The sequence below is a fragment of the Colletotrichum truncatum genome (genome assembly GCF_014235925.2).
Source record: "Colletotrichum truncatum strain CMES1059 chromosome Unknown Contig_0001, whole genome shotgun sequence".
Lineage (NCBI taxonomy): Eukaryota > Fungi > Ascomycota > Sordariomycetes > Glomerellales > Glomerellaceae > Colletotrichum > Colletotrichum truncatum.
Genome location: NW_027222398.1, coordinates 4,323,516 through 4,342,016, shown reverse-complemented (window position 1 = coordinate 4,342,016; position 18,501 = coordinate 4,323,516). Strand labels below are relative to the sequence as shown.

Here is an 18,501-nt window from a genome sequence, read left to right as displayed (position 1 = left end):
GAGGTTATTGCCTCCCGGGCTGCTTCTGACATATGTTTTCAAGAGAAAGCTGCAACTCCTGAAATGAAGCTCGAAGTTGAGACCCTAGCAGTGACAAATACACTAGAGTGTAATCTTCCTGTAGGGCTTCTCCTGGCAATCCTGAAGAATTACACGGCAAGCCAAATGCTGGGGTGCGGGCAGTTTCTTTTACTCGGAGCAACAGGTAGTGCTGAGGATAAAGGAATCAGATGGGCTTGGAATGGAGACACTATTGGAAATTCTCATTGTGAACTTCAGTAAATTGGGCTCGTCAGACAACTGATTTGACAGATGACGGCGGGTTTCTAAGTGCCGAAGTTGTAACTTTGCTGAAGTTATAGGTGATAGATGGAAAAGATGGTATGTTAGAAAAGCAATGGCGATGGCGGCAGATAAAAGGGCCTGAGTTGACACTTGATCCCAGCCCCCAGTGTCCCAGTGACGAGGAGTAGCATTTCAAGAACCTCTACTAGGTGATTTCGACGAAGACAAGAATCTTAAACGAGATGACCCAGGCCATCAATCATAAATCAACGCCCCTAACGACTTATATCGCGATCCAAACAGGTTTGTATCGTTGGTTTGTGACGATTATTCGTCACTTGGTATCCCTTCACAGCAATTAACTTGGAGCCTATCAATATACTCTTCATGTCTTATCTCACTCTGGCTAGTACTGTGACGCAGTTAAGACTTGGTCGAAAATGCCTACTGCAGCTTGAATCTCAAGTCCTGAAACATATATTCAATGGCTTTTGCCAATCACAATCACTGATTTGTGGGCCGTGGCAAGCATGGGACAAACTTTACATGAGGTTGTCAACAGTAAGACAAGAGATGATAAGCAACCGCTCTTTGGGTTGTCTCGATAGCGCTGTATGATCAATAGAACACATCCAACTCATTGCGCTGAAGCCAGCCATAACTCATCGAGACCCATCTGCCTCAAGCACTTAAGATAGCACTGTTGTTCAAGGACGCTAATGAGAAATACATCGCACCGCATCGATGTCACTCAGTACCATTGAACCTGTTAGGGCTTCATCACCTCAGGTTGGGCTGCTCTTGAGAAACAAGCCTCAGCCTGGAAATTCTTTCTGTCGCACACTCATCGGAGCCAGGAGTTTCTTCAAGTCGAGTCAGAGAGATTAGTGGTTGGACGTACACTTAGGTATGAGGCAATTCATTCTCTCATCGAGAATACTTGCCTTCATAACTAGCTTCAGATACCTCGCCAACCTCTTCATGAAGGTAGCAATATCGGTTTTCTATGTTAAGACTTTCTGCTATGGTATTGTGGAGTTGGCTGACATTGGACGCATTCAAGGCTTTTCCATCATGAAGCATCGACAGTTGTTGTAGCAGTTCTGGAGGGTTAAACTCCAATTTCAACTCATACAACATCGAAGGGTAAAGAATAGAAGTACAAGAATGAACATACGAAGAAAATTTGCTTCTGCTTGTCCGTTGTCGATTTCTACTTGTATCCAAACCGTTTATGTGAAAGATAGCATGTTAATGCATCAAGGTCCGGAACAACATTAAACTATGAGTTCACTGTCCAGGAGAGATGAGCTTTCTATGCTTGATGTCGCGTGGGGGACTTATTGGCCCGCTTCCATCGCGTGTAAGCCTCCTTAGCACCTTGAACCCGATTGTTAACAGGGTGTTGAAACGGGGTTCCCGTTAATCACCTTGACAAATTGTCACCTTGTGCACCGAGGGAAGCCCCGGGGAGCACGTTGCACTTTGTTGGGCCGAGAGACTTGTCGCCCGATCAGTAAGACATGCAAAAGCAATTGCTCCTACACAAACTGCAGAAGTCTTACTGACGATTTTCAATTCTCAAACTGCCAAAAGGGGTTGCCGACGCCAGATCGGCATCTTACAAAGTCGATCTCCTTGGGGAAAAACTAGACAAATGCGCAGCACCAGCTTGCAGATCCTGTCAGCAGAGCCAAGATGTCGCTTCTTAGTTTAGGTACGTTATCGTGCTTATGGGGTCGACTCTCCAAACTCGCCAAGCGTAATATTGGAACGAAGATTGAGCAATTCCTTTGAAGGCTTTTACAATAGCTATCATCGCAAATAAAGAGAAGCTAACATCGTTCACAGCTCGACGATTCCATGTTTCATCTTTTACCACACTGCATGCAATACTACCAGCACGAGCTGTTCTGTTTGTGATTGTTGATGAGACTTTGCGTTGCTTTCGGTTGTTCGGCTACTTAGCTCCTTGGCCTAAATAGCCTCTCATGTTCTTCAAAAATAAAAGAGCACCTCCTAATCCAGGGTTATCATTGGGCAAGGAGCGAAGCAGGGCAGTGCCCAATGCCTGATGCGAAGAATCTCGCACTCGCTTAAGCCGATTTTGTGGGTCCCCGTTCCGCTCTGCTTCCCCCGGCGCCGATCAAGCGGCCTCCGGGTGGCAGTGACACACGTTGGCCAGCTCGGAGGGCTTGTGTACTTACCGTCCTGATAGTATAAAACGACCCTGTAGTTCCCCTTGTCAGTGACTGATGTTTTCATAAGTCGAGTAGGTCACCCAAACGTGAAACTTCGTCGCTGTTTCTCTTCTATTACATCCACACATAGTCTACGGTCCTTACAGAAATTGAGTGGTGCACAAAAACCAACACCATGACCAACCGTCAGTTCCGGTTTCGCGATGGCGTGGCTATTTCTCAAATTGTCGTCTTTTCAGTTTTTCTCATATTTGGCGTTCTGTTTCGCTTTCAAAAGCGAATGGGCTGGTTCGGCATATCCTTTATCTCAACAATACGCATCGTTGGAGCCGGCTGCATGCTCGGCACAATCACCAACCGCTCAAAGGGCGTTTGGGCCACCATCTTCGTCTGCGAATCTCTTGGACTTGTTCTAATCACATTTGTGCTATTAGACTTATTAAAGAGGGTGTAAGTTTTACTCAATTTCTCTTGTGAAAGTTGGTTCCACATACTAATCTCTGGATAGAAACCATTTCGTAAAGGTCCTCACAGATTGGCACTTTCGAATCCCAGAGCTGATATGCTGGGCTGGTCTTGCTATCTCTATCGCAGACTATGTGATTATCAGTAAGAAGACCGAGGATCCAATGGCCCCAGGCCCCTTGACAAAAGCAGGAGTTGGACTCTTTGCGGCGCTTTACTTCTGGGGTGTCCTCCTCTTTTTCTGGCTGGTGCAAAAATGGAAGCAGATCCCTGACGGCGAGAGGCGGTCCGTCATCGGCTTCGGTGCCTGCTTTCCCCCCATGGTCGTCCGCATCGCCTACACGATATCCTACGTGAGTACTGGGAACAAGAAATTCAGTGCAGTCACAGGAGACACCACGACGTACCTCTTGATGACTGTACTGATGGAGTTTGCTATTCTTGGCTGCGTCATATGGACTATTTGGGGCTTAGAGATATTGCAGCAGCATGTGCTGGTTGATGCAGAGCAGGACAAGAGCAACAGTATGGATGCGTTGGTTGAATCTAGGCCAAAGAGTCGAGATGACCGCCAGGACGCTTCATGAGGGGATTTTAGAGGTTAGACTTTTTTTTTCATGTTGTTTGGGCTGCGGGAAGCAGCATGTTTGTTATTTAGCTTGTGGCCCTTTTACACGATAGGATATACCCAGAGTTTGGTAATTGCGATATCTTTGTTCACCATACCATTTGCAATGTTGAGGCTTGACCATGGGATAAGCTAGTGACGTTTTCTCCCCAAGAAATTAGAGGCAAACCACCACATGCCATTACGATTGAGGTATGAAACTTCCTCGTCTTTGTTTTTGTGAAATGACGAGTGTGGTGTTTGGCGGGGCTTTTTGTCATTTTCCACACTGGAATGCCTGGAATCAACAGTTGATAGTGGTTTAGTGGAATTGGGCATCAGCAACCTGCTCTTTACTGAAGAATGAGGTTTGTAAGGGTCCTGTGACGTGGTGAGGTGCTCCACTAAAGACATGAACACCAGGGGAAGGTGAGACGGCTTTTAGGTACTTGCCTTACCTAAGGTAAGGTACCCAAGTCACTAAGTTTCCCCTGGCTAGCGGTCCCACCCACCCCAACTTTTCAGCCTCGCGTTTAACTCTACCTCCACCACTTGTTCAAAGGCGCCTGCCTCGTCGCAACACCTCCATCCGCCGACTCACTCCACCAACGAAAGACGCGATGGCGGCCCCCGACGCGCCCAAGCTCCTCTGGAACCCGGACAACGTCAAGGATGTCGCCGAGTCCGTCGGTATCTCCAACCTAAACGACGAAGCTCAGCGCGTTCTGACCCAGGATGTTGAGTACCGCATCGGCCAGGTCATCGTAGAGGCATTGCGCTTCATGCGAGCCTCCCGTCGAACGACCTTAACTGTCAACGACATTAGCACCGCTCTCAAAGTCCTCAATGTTGAGCCTCTATATGGCTACGACTCGACGCGCCCGCTCCGATATGGTGAGGCCAGCCTCGGCCCTGGGCAGCCTCTCTTCTACCTTGAGGATGAGGAGGTAGACTTCGAAAAGCTCATCAACGCACCCCTGCCGAAAGTGCCGCGCGATATGAGTTTTACTGGTGCGCCCTGCTCATCTCTATTCCTATTTCTACGTTTCTTCTGACTCATCTCTTGCAGCACACTGGCTCGCCATTGAAGGCGTCCAACCGTCCATCCCCCAGAACCCCACAACAGCCGAATCACGAAGCCAAGAACTTGTCCCCAAGGGCCCCGGTGCCAACCCCGCGCTCGCAGCCCTCGCAGGAAACGACAGTCTTTCCTTCCGTCCCGCCGTTAAGCACGTTGTATCAAAGGAACTCATCCTCTATTTCGAAAAGGTCCAGAACGCTTTGCTGGACGACAACCCAGACGAGGAGGTCGTGCGCCTCCGCCAGGCCGCTCTCGAATCTGTTCGCGACGACCCAGGCTTGCACCAGCTGATTCCCTACTTCATAAACTTCGTTGCGAACCAGGTCACTCATCGCCTCGACGACGTCTTCACTCTCCGCCAGGCCATGGAGCTTACGGCCGCGCTCATCGCCAACAAGAAGCTCTACCTCGACCCCTACGCCAACTCCATCGCTGCCCCTGTGTTGACCTGCATCCTCAGCCGCAAGATTGGCTCCGAGGATGGCGCAGACGCCATGCGAGAACAGTACCAGCTTCGCGAGTTCTCTGCCTCGCTGCTCGGCCAGATCGCCCGCAAGTACGCTGCCTCCAACAACCTTCTCCGCCCCAAGCTCGTGCGGACCTGCCTCAAGTTCTTCATGGACCCCGACAAGCCACCTGCCACCCACTACGGTGCCATCACAGGTGTGGCATCGGCCGGCGGTCCCGAGGCAGTCCGGGTGCTCGTACTGAAGTGCCTACGAGCATACAACGACAACATCCTGCAGCCGCTGAAGGAGAAAGGCGAGGGCATCGAGTTCGAGATGCTGGTTGGCGGCATTCTCAAGGCGATTGCCACCATGGTTGAGGACGAGAGGGCTCCTGTCAATGGCATTAACGGTAGTGCCGACAACCACGCTGCGGAGTTGAATGAGTTTATTGGCCCCATCTTGGGCGAACGGCTGAACAACCTAGGCAACAGGAGACTGATCCGACAGGTCTTGGATGCCCGTAACATAGAGTAGTATCTGCAAATGCATAGTGTATCCGGGGAGGCGCAAAGGCGTTTGGATTTGGCACGGCAAAACAGGATTTAGGGGGGACATACCACATTAGTTTGCGACCGTTGGTGTACGTATATATATAGTAAATCAGGTCTTTCCGACGTTCATTCTTATATAGCATTTCTGCTAGGTTATCCTTCGCCATCCGAACATAGGAGGTGCTCGCGTGCCACCAAGACGTACTTCACAGATCACCAAGTTGGGAAGTTGCATGTGTGTGAACCATGGAGGAATGGATTAACTTGCTTGTTACTCAAGGGAATTCATTTTACAACTTTCAGTCTATACAATCCCTCGCCATTTAGCAAAGGGGAGGCCTTGCGCCCCAACAATCTCCCAGCAGGGTGTGTGCCTGCTATCCGATCAGAAAACTCCGGTCGCCAGTCTTCCTCGCAACATTCTTTTGCTCCCTTCCCGTCGTCCCCATTACCACCACATCGCTCACACACACCTCGTCCCCTTGACTCTTCTACCAAGCTCGTCTCCTTTACCACGCGAAAGCCAATCCAAGCGCCGAAACCAGCGAGGTGGACCAGATGACCCAGCCCCACTTGATGATGTCGGGCTTGGAGAAGCCGAGGGCGAAGTCGTAGGTGAGATGGCGAATGCCGTTGAAGAAGTGGAAGGTGAAGGGCCAGGCGACGAGGAACTTGAGACCGGCCTTGGCAGCGACGGGGAGGGCGCCGACGGCGGAGATGAGCGACGCTGACTCGATGTGCCAGCCGAGCAGGGGGGCAACGAGGTAGGTGCCGAAGTAGACGTAGAAGGCGGCGGAGAGGGTACCGCCGGTGATACGGGTCCAGATGGAGGCGCCGAACCAGGTCTGCTCGAGCTTGTAGATGGTCAAATGCGGCGAGATGGGACGGCTGAGGCGCTGCTTGGCGAGAATCTCATTGCCATCGGCGACAGACACCTTGGTGGTTGCGACGGGGCTAGTGTGGACATGCAAAGGTTAGAAACCAAAGCTTCAACAAATCTCGAATCCTTTGAGAGATTCGGAGGTTCGGAACTGAGGGAATTGGCGAAGCATGTGCCAATTGACTTGGGGAGGAAGAGGGGAGCAATTACGTACCGAATCTGGGTCGTGGACATGTTGGAGGCCGCGACGACCTTGGGGATCTGGCTGTTGAAGAATACGGAGGGCTTTCCTGCCGCTGTGTGCGTTCGTTCCTCCAGCGTCAGCGACGGTGCACTTTTCTTCACGCAGGGTTTAGACCAATGATGTAGACGAACCTCGGCGCAGGGCCGACACGCCCACCCGCTGCGCAATCATGTTGGATAGGTTTCTTTGTGTTTCGAAAAAAAGCTGTAGAGCCAGCAGTGATTGATTCGGGGGGTTCTTCGCGTCGGAAGGGCGTGTTCTTCGAGGGGGTCGTTCGTTCGGTGCGGGCTCGGCGGCTCTGCAGGGCGGAATTTGAGGGTGTTGATGTCAAGCTTTCCCAATTCACCAAAGGAACAATTGGGAACCCGACCTGCACGGGAATCCCCTCGGCTTTTCGGTTGCCATCGGCCAATCAACGTAAAGCACTTCCTAAGCTTCTCTATCCACGTGACCCGCGTGGTCGGAAAGCTCCAATGAACCGTTATTAGCTAAGCTGAGCACACCGCACGGACCATGCACGAAAAAAATCTCGCCCAACCTCAAAACCAGCGCTGCCTTCCTGGCTTCTTTTCCCTTTCTTCTTCTTTTCCTTCCTCAGATAGTCATGGCCACTCGCCGCAGCATAACTATGGGAGACCTTCTTCTTTGAAGGAGGCGACCTGATGAAAGGCGCTGCTGGTAAACCTTTGGGTTCTTGGGTGGCCAGAGAGTAATTCTGGGAATGGATCCTTCGTTGATCTCGGGTTCTAGTGTCCTCCGTCTGGAAGCCGTTTCATTTATAGGTATCTACATCTTTTCGCCTAAACTTGTGATTTGTATCGAAATCTTTTGTAAACCTGCATATGAGCAAAAGCTTGCATGCTTGCTTGTTTCCTAGTGGCAGACTCGTCCATTCGAGCTACGGCTGTCAAGAAGCGGTGGTGACAATGGGGGTGCAAGTTAGCCAGTTTCTACACTACGATTGTGCACCCTGCTTGATCCTCAGTCTTGAGACTCTTGCCGCCTGCATTCTGTGGATAGAGATTGCGTTCTTGGGATGCTACCGGTCCAGCCAGGGTAAACCATTATCCACGGCGTCGAGGGAAGGCTTGTCCTGCGGTAATTAAAGGCCTACTACGTAAATGAAGTAGGTCCCTTGGGATGTATGATTCTCCGAAAAGACTGCGTCAACGATGCTCCAACTTTGCTCGACAGGATCTGTCATTTGCTTTTTGTCTCCAGCAGCCGGGAAGGGTTGATGAGGGAAGGCCTTGCTTAAGAAAGTCCGATTCCTTCCAGAGGATGACTGTGAAAAAGCCGCTGCAGAAGCCATAATATTCAAGTCAGCGACCACAGGTCACTCTGTTGAGAAAAATTTAGAAAGATTTCAAAAAGTAACTGGATGCCAATCGCGGACGGGAATTGAGCCCGACGTGGGGGTCGAACCCACAACCTTGAGATTAAGAGTCTCACGCTCTACCGATTGAGCTAGCCGGGCGACTGTACCCAGCTAATTTGTTGGAGTGCACTGCAAATTCCAGACTCATGTAGCGTAAACATCTCATTTCCACCCACCCAACGAGACCTTTCCTTGGTCCTTTCTTTTTGGCCAGCTCGCACGTACTTCATTCAACCGCTCGCTCTTTGGTACGCATGACCTGTTCAAGGAACTAGGGAGCTGCTATTGGCGTTCTTGAAACGAAACCATCAAGCCTGAAATGATGTTACCAAGGCTGCGTTCAATAAACTCCAGTCCTCGTCTCATTATGAGCAATAGTAGGGCACTGGCTGTAAAGTAACAAGAAAGACTGGCCAATTTTTAAAAAGATGCAATCCATCGTTACATTATTTGCTTTTCTCGAATTTTGCGCAACCGTGCACAATAATAACTAGAACACGTCGTAACTGACTGATGCATTCAGCATCTCGCAAACGCCTCCTGATCTAATGCAAAGTGGTATGCCGTAACCTCCAAACTTCCTGATCATACAGTTCGATCCACGCGAATTGCTTCTCTCCATGGTTCTCAAAACTTTTGACCTCAAAAGAAAACTCCTACATGTACCGCAACGATAACCAGACGCCAATGCCATCCATAGTCTCACCAAGTAAAATACTTCGGGTAGTTGGAAGGATAAGAATATAGAGCCCGCGGAGGAGGCGGGGGTGGAGCAGGACGCAAATCCTAATCGCCGTCAAGCAAGGCGTCCATGCCATTGCGCTCACTCTCTAGGCTTTCAGCCGTGATCGGTCCATCAAACACCTCCGGCTTCTTCTCGTCATCCTGATTAGTCAGGTCGTCGAACATCTTGTTTACAGCCACCTCCTCCTCTCGAGAGCGGGGTGCATCGTCTCGCTCATTGAGCATGCCAACGTCGCCTTTGAAGACGTCCGCGCCGAACATCTCCACGGCGCGTTTGCGACCAACCTCTGTGCGGCGAAGGATCTCGAGGGCCTTACTCTTCCCAGCCTCCGTGTGAAGATTCAGCCCATCCTCCTGGCCTTGTAGCAGACGCTCTTCAAGAGATATCGATACGTTGTCGCCGACGAGCTGCGGGCCACGTGAGCCGAAGAGACCAGGGTGAAGCGTTGGGCCACTATCGATGTCCATAGGGTCGTCCTTGCTGCCGATAGATGGGTGTTGTGCGTGGCCGTGGGACGTGCCAGGAGGCGTTGCAGACGAGTGCTCCGACTTCCGGCTGTATCCTCCTCCAAGTGCACCCGGAGGTACAGTTGCACCAGAAGAAGACGCCGCGGCCGCGGCCGCGGCTGCTGCAGCGGCTGCCTCGGCATTCTGAGCTTTCCGCTTCAAACTCGCGGCCTTGGCCTTCATGTTCTCTGGAAGGTCTTCGGGATCGTCCACACCAAACTGTGCCAAGAGTTTCTGCAGCTTAGTCGGGCGCGGCTTGCGAGTGCTCTTGGAAACCTCCAACACGGGAGGCGGGTTTGGTGCGACGGGGCACCACTTGTGAAGTTCTTGCCTGAAAAAGTTTGTCTCGTAAGCGAGCAAGATTTCTGCGCCCTCGATTTTGCGAAGATAGAACCGTTGGGTATCCGCCTCGCTTTCAGTAGAGACAACTGGGTTACAGTACCCGGCAATGTGGTTTCGGAATTCTTGGGCATTGTCAATGATCCTTTGAAGAACCTCCTCTTCTTCGGGTTGGAAAGGCAGGCCTGGAATCTTGTCGGACCAAGCAATAAGCTCTTCAAGCTTAGGGCGGGCGGCATCTCTCGGGATCTTGACGCGCCAGTCACAAATGGGGCAAGTATACTTGTCTTCGTCCTTGACTTTGCCACGGGCAATCTTTAGGCACTTGCCGTGGTACCTTGACATAGTTAGCAATGATACTCATTCTGCAGTGTTATGAGACGTACCATTCGTGACAAAGCTCGCACTCGATCATCATGCCAGCTTCCACTTTTCGGCAGATGCAGAATACCTCACGGAACCGAGGGTCTTCCCATCGGTGTACTTTACCATCAGGACTGGCTTCTCTGGACGCAGGTTCGGCAGGCATGCGGGGCTTGTCATTGACGATGTCAAAACAATCTTGGTTGCGCTCAAAGACATAGTCCATGTGACTCTTGAGAATGTGAAGTGGTGCATTGGTCTTGCCGAACAACTTCTTGCCTTCTCGCATCCAGTCCTCGTGTCGCTTTTGCTCGCGTTCAAGGTCAAGCGTGCCATTGGGCTTCGAGTTCAAGTCATCCAGCTTACGCATGATCTCGGCTACCTCAGCGTACTTGGGTCGCTTGCGAATCTCGGGATCCCGTGATCGTTCGGTCAAGTCGACAATTTGGCGGTGTGCCTCTCGTTGCTTGTGGAGGATTTGGTCAACAGCAGCTAGAGTTTCAGCGGACACTGGCAGGAAATTTGCAGTGACCTGCATGGACAAGGCCTCAAGCTGAGGGTAGTGAACAATCTCCGCGATGATCAACTCCCTGGCTTTCTTTTCCCACTGTTGTCCCGCATTCATTTGATCAATGTAATAGGCCAAGTGGTCGTTGTATGGTGGAATATCCAGGCGCTTGCCCTCCTCGATGAGCTCACGAACTTCGTTCAGAGACAAGAGAACGCCTCTGTTGTTCCTGGCCTTTTCGTTCCACCGGAGCTGCTCCAGAACTCGCGAGAGGCGATCGACTTCCGGCATATCGACGTTGAAAGTCCTGCCTTCCTCAAGTAGGTCTTCGATGTCTGAGAGTTCGGCGAGGTGGATCTGTTCCAGTGCTTTAGCTGCATTCTTCTGGAAGGCCTCGATAGCCTCAGCCCGCTCCCTCAGCTGGGTAATCTCCGGGCAGTCAAATCCTATCTGCTCCGCCTCACTGAGCAAGCGATACACATTGGAAACATTTCGCGCATCTCTTTCTTTCTGGTCCAGCGAGTTTTTTCGGTTGAGAATGGACTTTTCGCTCTTGCGCCTGTTTTGCTGCTTCCGGACCGTGTAGTTGGTGGCCTCATCCACCCAATCATTGCATCGTTCGACGAATTCCCGAAGCAAAGGGAGCGAGGGCAGGTCATGGGGTATTTTCTCACCCTCGTGTAGAAGATTCCGTAGAGTCTTAAGAGAAGGAGTCGCCTCCTCTTCCAGAAGTTTCTCGTACTTCTCTTCCCAGGCTTCTGGTGTGCGTGCCTTTTCGAGGACCTTTTCGTAGGTCGCATCGATGTCCTCTTCCGACTGCCTGTAGATGACAGCATGCTTGTCTCCGTTGAAACGTTGCTGCTCGGGCATGTCACAGCATGGCTGGTGGCCAGCATGAGCAAGGCACAGGACCTTGCCCGACTTGAGACACTTGAACCTAGAGAGGTACGTGAAAGCCTTGCAGTATGAGCATTGGTACTCTTCCTCGGGCACATCCGTATCATCAATTTCGAACTTCAAGGGGCAAGAACTTTCCTCCTTGCCAGCAAGAGCGCAGTTGTGATGCTGCGACTCGAGATGCTTCGCCACAAAATCGGCTCGGTTTGCCATCTCTCTCTTTTTGATTCGGTCGAGTGCAGGTGCTAGCCATTTAGCGGTATGAATGTTGAGGCCGCCATTAGTCGTGCCCTCAGCAGCAGTCCACAGAAGTTCGTCGTGAGAGAAACAAGGCTGTCTCCGGAACACTTGGAGTCTCTCGACTCCGGCAAGACCAAACGGCTCCCAATCAGACGGGGCGAAGTTCACGGCCTCGTTGAAGTTGAATCCGTGATTAAAGCCTGCATGGTAGGCCTGGGGGAAGGTAATGACGAACTGTCCTGCGCGCTGGTCCAAAGCGTACACACGAACGCCAGCCTTCTTTAGCTGCTCAGGAGTGAGGAGGGTAACCAGTTGGAAAAGTAAATCAGGCTGGGTCTCGAAGAGTTCAGGGACAGCCTCTCGCATGGCAGCCTCAAACTTCTCGGCGTCTTCGCCAGGAATTCCATACCATGTCTTGGTTGCGCCAAAGTGTTGATAATTGGCCGAGTACGCGTAGTGGTCTTCGTTGTGCCAGCAAAATGTGGAAAAGATCATGCCAACATATACCCACGGCACCGTCATACCAGAAATATCCGATTTGATGTGTCTGAACAAACTTTCGGGATGGAGCGGCAAGAGGTTGAGGTTCCAAGGATCAGTCGAATATGGGTTGTTGGGATGCTTCTCGACAGTAGGGAATCCAGAGCCGTGAGTAGTGCAGTGAATATCGGCGCCATACTCGACTTCCACAGTCTCCTCGATATCAGCAACGAGGCGCCAAAACTCAGTCTCAACATCCTCTTCTGTGACGGGCCGATGGCAGTTGAGAACAGGGTCGAAAGGCATCTTCTTCTCGAAGTACCCCTGCTTGAAGTCCGCAGCCTTCTGCTGGAACTGCTTCAGAGAGTACAGGCCACCCTCTTCAAACCCATATTGGCCGTCTCCAACCAGGCATCTTGGACAGTTCCACTCCGATTCAGGCTTGTGCTTTAGAGGAGGATCAAGGCACGTGCCATGGTAGGCATGGTCGCATGATTCGCAGACAATCAAGGAACCGCCCTCATCTGCTTTGCCGCATTGCTCACATTTCTGCTTTATATTAACACATTGAAGCAATAGTTGGAATGATTGATCAAAGCTCACCTCTCCAGGGGCTGAAGTCTCATCTCTGGGAATCCTAGGCACCGAAGGTCGGAACAGGGACATGTGAGATCCGGCCACGGTAGGGACGGTATCTATAATAAAATGCATTAGCACTGAGTGAGCGACCAATCACGCAGCACCAGAATGGATAAAAAAAATCAATCGGGTTCCTCAGTTGGCAAGAGGTGTCACAAGACAGGACAAAGCCCCTGCAAATTCTCTGCAGTCATGGGGGCCTGACTGCATTTGGGGCCCGCCGCAATGGAGGAAGACAGTTGGCAGCGCAGATGCTGACATGGGACGACTGCCGATCTGTTCTTGTGCAGAAATGAGGGGAAGTCACTCACCTTTCTTCAGTCTTTTGCTCCGCCTGCTTCCACTGTCTGCATCATCTTTGTCTGTGTTGGTATCCTTCTTAGCGGAGTCAAGGCTATCACAGCTCATCTGACGCTTCAATGCTGCAGGACCTAGGCTTGAGGGCCTGTATTCTGGTGTGTTTTTTGCAGAGTTCAAAGGGCTGAAAGACTTTTGCGGCGTGCTTGTTGCATCATTTTGAGGGCCGGGTCGGTTAACACTTGTGAATCCTGAGTTAACGGGAGTGAAGCCGCCAGAATTGATCGCTCTAAATCCCGAAGTGACAGGCGTTGGCGCTGGTGCAGGCGTTGGTGGCGCATCTGCCATAGGAGTGTCACGGTCGGCTTCTTTCTTAAGCCCATTGATGCTGGCTTGAAGTGCGTCTGATGCATGGCGTGCAGGCGAATCCGCTCGGGCGCTGGAGGGAGTGTTGACAGTGGACCGCTTCATAGGCGTCACAGCAGGACTTGGTGTGTAAGGGCCGCCATTCTCGTACTCTAATTGTTGGTGTACTCCAGGCTTGGCGAGCCGGAGATACTCCTCGTACGGGCAAAGCCATCTCTGATATGAGTTTTTAAGTGAGGTGGACAGGGACGACATAATTTTGCCACTGTATCCCAGATCACGGCCGATCTCAGCCCACTTCTTCAGCTTGCAGACCTTATCGAAGCCGCCGCGGGCCTCGACCGCCTTTTTGAGTCTGTACAGGTCGAGAGGCTTCTTGTCAACGTATGGCAGGCGATGCAGGTTGTTTCCCTGCTGCCTGTGAAACTTGGCAAGCGCGTCGAGATAGGAGATATTTGCACGCGTGCCTGCTACTGTTAGTCTCACCCTGTGGCAAGAGCCGCGCACCATGACTTACTGCCTTCGACCGAATTCAGCTCCTGTTTTCGAGTCCTGAAGTGGAATCTCTGTAAACCTCCCAATTAGCACAGGTTCCTTATTTCCAAAGCCAGGTCTGCCGTTTCCCCGCGCGACTACACAAAACTACCGCAGAAGAGACCCCCATTCATACACAACACTATATCTCACCTCGGTATCAATAGCAAAGTCCGGGTTCCACGAATCAGGTGGAATGATCTTGCATAGTCCATAGTTCTGCGCCTCGGGAGAGATCTTTTTGATGTATTCCATAGGATCCTTCCATTCCTCCTCGGTCGGACAGTATGTTGGCGCATCCTCGAGTCCATGGGGACGGGCCTTCTTCTTGACGGGTTCCTTGATTGCGGTTGGCTGGCCTCGTCGCTCAACCGAGGTCAGGTCTAGTGGCGCGTTTCGCATAGAACTAAGAGGAACCTGAGGGTTTGTCGGGTGGTAGCCGTTGGAGTTCACCTGAGCGGCCTTGGACTTGGCTGAAGCCGTAGTCGAGGAGCCGACGGCAGGAGACCCTCGCGAGCTCGCATTCGCGCTACCGGTGCCGTTGGCGGCAGCAGTGCCGCCTGTCGTAGGGGCAGACACCATTGTGGTGGCGCAAGGGAGGTAGCCGAGAGGCCTGGTCAACAGGCGCAATGGCGAATGATCGAATTAAAGATTATCGAGGATTTTTTGGTGATGTCGTGGGTCAGAAGTATTCGGAAGGGCGGAGGCTGCCGTCGGAGACCATGCGAGCGGATGGGGATCGGTAGGTTATGGAGATTGTCGCATCACAGGCCCAACAGGCGCTTGATCGTTTGGGTCGGAGAAGTTGAAGGAGCCGAGCGACGTCAAATTTCAGAAACCGCCACTGGAGTGCATATCACAAAATGTGGCAAGGGAAGAATGGGCCTGGGTTAGAAGAGCGACAAAGGTCAGATATATGGTACAGCCGTAAAAGCTTAAAGGACATGGGTTGAAAAGGTACCAGCAACCCGAGGAGGATGCACGAGACAGGAATAACTCACTGGGTATGGATCTCGCTCAGGTCGAGCATGCAGTATGCACGGTTCGAGTATGATGAGCGAATGTGTCGTACACCTTTAAAATGACCGGAATATGGTGGAGGGCCGAGTCATGGGGGGATATGTATGTGTAATGTGTGCGAAGGAGGAAAACCGGGGAGAAGAGGAAAGCAAATGGAATGGAAGTGTGGATAAGGTAAGGGAAGGGAAGGAGGAAAGGTGCAGGTGTGGATAGAGGCCGGGTGCACCAGGCGGATGAGGAAGAGGAAGGTGTGGATAGGCGAGGCCAGGTGAGGCAAGGCGAGAGAGCACGGGCGAGGGAGGAAAGGGAAGGCAAGGGACGTTCGGGGGGAGAGACGGGGCACGGCAGTGAAAGAGAGAGCAATGAATGTGTGGGAATGGGCGGAGGTGGGCATACACATGAGCAGGTGCAAGAAGGAATGGAGTTCTTTCCTCATGCCGGAAACCAGAGAAGGTAGGTCCTGCCAAGGGTACCTGATTCACACTCGCAGGAAAGGAAGGAACACCAACCGTCTACGGGGCAGGCGTGAGGGCGAGAATGAGCGGAACGGAAGGGACAGCTCACGTCTGTCGGTGCAAAATCCCACTACAAGTGGGTCCGCACTGGACGTCAGGTCACCATCGGTAAGTATTGGGTACTTCCACCATGACGTTCCCAGTCTTTTTTCCTCTCCTCCCTCCCCCAAAAACAAAAGAAGGCCCCCCCATGGCCCCCCCCCCCCCAAAAAAAAAAACAAAGCATCGTCTAGCAAGGTCTAAATGCTATGTGCAGTGCTGCAATAAATTTGTGTGCCTGGAACCCCTCAAATATATGCTGGGCTATGCTTGCAAATATCTCGGCCAAGCAGTTGTGTATTCAATTACCAGAGGAGACAAGAAGGGCCAATTGAAAGGGTCATGCACCAAAGGGAGCCGTAAATTAGCCCAGTTAGTGTGTCTGCACCAAATTATTGGCATTTCCCTCCCAGTTCCCTTACCAAATTAACCCTGGCGTCATTCGGCCATTCCTGGCCTCGGGTACATCAAACACCCGATCAGCGTAGGTACCCAGGTACTTCGGCGCCGAAAGCTGACATCTGAGTTGGTCGATGTGCGACATCAGACACACAAACACAGGGCCAACGACGTCGCAGCGGAGGTTCCATGAATCGTTTTCAGCGCACGGTCGCAAAGCTGCAGCACTAATTCTCAATCTGGTGTTTGGTGGGATACGCTTGATAAACACGGTCAATTCTCGGATACCTCATGGTCCATTGCTGATCCCCCGACGCTGTTTTAGCCATTGGCGGAGCCAGCAAGTGCGCCTCGCGAAGGTGACGTTAAGGTGATCATCGCGGCAGTCATGCTGGCAATGCCGTCCGGAATCAATTGCTGCCAGTCGCTGCAAAGTCGTAATTGGGCTTATTATCGCGAATGGATTTCGAGAGACGGCTTTCGGTGAGAGACTACTAAGTAAGTGCTTCCAGGGAATTCCGTACCGGCTGTCTTCGGGTCGTATTGATATTGGAGATGGCAAAGCATAGCCGTAGTGTCTCCTCCCCATCTCATTACGGTCACAGTAACAACAATGCTTGTGGGGTCGACACTGGCCTGGCCAGGCTCCCACAGGTGCCACGGACCATGCTCCTGCAGGGAAAAAACTGCAGCGAAAAAAAAAAACAACTGAACATCTGATATCTTCCACTGACTCGACAGGGGTGGATCACTACCAATCGTTTAGCGAGCCAATCAAAGTCGGATGACGTTGGAGAAACATGCCTAGCGTCCCAGATCGGTCCAAGGTCGAGGATAAGCCCTGTTTGCGGGGGCGGGCAAACTCAACTTTGCAGTCTGCACTTCATCTCTCCCTCCTGGGCCTTCGATTGGGCCGGCTTAGTCATCGGTCAAGAAATTCGCATTTTGATATCAGGTTCTTGCCAGGCGATATTGCTTCCCTTCAACGTGTTTGACAGACTTAACATGATCCCAGTTGCAAAGAAATACATATTGTGATTTTTTATTTCTCAATCGCAATGGCGTTTCGCATCCTATTCTGCTTAAGTGACAAGAAGCAAGGTATCAAACTTTTCCTACTTAAAGCGTAAGGTTTGGCAGCTGCCAGCAACGGATGTTGTTACTCTCAACCAGTCAGTTCACATAAACTCGGCATCTTTATACTAATCAAAGAATAAACTCTCAATCATAAACAAAATTGGATCGTTTGGCTGAGCTTTGTTCTTATGGGACTCGCGTCAGTAGAAAGTAGGGGCTCCGTCTAACGTCTTGAGCTGCGTCGAAAATAGTGCCTCTGATTATGGGATGTTATGCTCGTCCAGGATAACTAATGCATCTTTTCAGAACTCCACTAGCAACTGGCAGCTGTTTAGTAGCATTGTTACGCGACGACATCACCGGAGAGGGGAGCTTGCATTCATCTCACCGGACATGCACTCCCATCACGTTGGATTGCAAGCAAATGACCATGTTCCCGTGGTGCAACAACCCATGAAGAGCAAATAACCGCTGCCTCCCTTTGAAACCCCTGGACAACTAACGCTTGAAAAAGGTACTTGGTCATAAAGATGGTGACGAGACACTACGTTTCGGCCAAGTTTCTCCGTTGACCTGATGAAGACCCTTCACGCACTTGGGAAAGTTTGCAAATCAGCTGTCAGGACTAGTGAAATGATCTTTGAAGTTTTTTTGGGTATATTTTCAGTCAGAAGTCACAGAGGGATTATATGGATCAACCGAATGGCCAGTGGTAAGTTGCTGGAGCCAGCGAGCGAGCGGATGATGACTTCTCAGATTCGTCTTTCTATCAATATTCGAAACAGGATAGTATGCTTTGTGGGTGCTTGATCCCTTAAAATCGAGTCGTGCAATGCATAAGCCGACAGGGAATTCAAAGCAGAAACGTTACCTTCCCGTCTCCAATGACTTCTTGGAGTCCGGCCAGCGCTGGTTCTGGCCATGGCGCACCGCGAGAAACTGGGTGGAGGGTTTCATTTCTGATTTGGTGTTTATCATATGGGGCTGCCTGCTATAGGTTCATCGGGCATAGATTGTATCCACGAGGGTATCACCAATGTTCTCGATTGGAATATGTCGCCTGAATCTCTATTGAATGACGGTAATACAAAAAATAATCCTCACACGATTGTCATGGCCGTCTTTTAAAGCCACGTCACGTATTGAGCGCCATATATCGGCGCGCAATGATGGATATGAGGATGTTGATTTCTGCTCTTGATTCATATTCAGTTGCTGTCTTGTTCATGGCCTCGGAGCAGCGACCATTCTCACAAGACTGGCAGTTATCTGGCTTGATGAAACACAGAGCAAATAGGGTACCTGCGTGAACAGATATTCTCCTGTTTTGAAGTAAGCGTCAATAAAGGCATTTAGTTTGCCCGAAATGCTATACAGAAAGCTTTCGTTCTTAATT

General features: G+C 51.2%; 4 protein-coding genes across 4 annotated transcripts; 2 read left to right on the top strand and 2 right to left on the bottom strand.

The window, feature by feature from the left end:
- Positions 1-2,661: 2,661 nt before the first annotated feature.
- Positions 2,662-3,538, top strand: CTRU02_201193 (uncharacterized protein; the record flags this gene model as incomplete). The annotated part of the gene is made up of 2 exons (XM_036726220.1): positions 2,662-2,936; positions 2,995-3,538. 2 exons carry the CDS (start codon positions 2,662-2,664, stop codon positions 3,536-3,538), a joined length of 819 nt encoding a protein of 272 aa, XP_036581902.1.
- Positions 3,539-4,178: 640 nt separating this feature from the next.
- On the top strand, positions 4,179-5,622 carry CTRU02_201192 (TATA box binding protein associated factor; the record flags this gene model as incomplete). Its single annotated transcript, XM_036726219.1, has 2 exons — positions 4,179-4,569; positions 4,628-5,622. The coding sequence occupies 2 exons, from the start codon at positions 4,179-4,181 to the stop codon at positions 5,620-5,622; spliced, it is 1,386 nt and encodes a 461-aa protein (XP_036581901.1).
- A 526-nt stretch (positions 5,623-6,148) lies between these two features.
- On the bottom strand, positions 6,149-6,934 carry CTRU02_201191 (succinate dehydrogenase cytochrome b560 subunit; the record flags this gene model as incomplete). The annotated part of the gene is made up of 3 exons (XM_036726218.1): positions 6,149-6,593; positions 6,734-6,815; positions 6,895-6,934. The coding sequence occupies 3 exons, from the start codon at positions 6,932-6,934 to the stop codon at positions 6,149-6,151; spliced, it is 567 nt and encodes a 188-aa protein (XP_036581900.1).
- Positions 6,935-8,927: 1,993 nt separating this feature from the next.
- On the bottom strand, positions 8,928-14,637 carry CTRU02_201190 (histone demethylase jarid1; the record flags this gene model as incomplete). The annotated part of the gene is made up of 5 exons (XM_070203810.1): positions 8,928-10,068; positions 10,118-12,914; positions 13,170-13,988; positions 14,039-14,087; positions 14,209-14,637. The coding sequence occupies 5 exons, from the start codon at positions 14,635-14,637 to the stop codon at positions 8,928-8,930; spliced, it is 5,235 nt and encodes a 1,744-aa protein (XP_070062392.1).
- Positions 14,638-18,501: the final 3,864 nt, after the last annotated feature.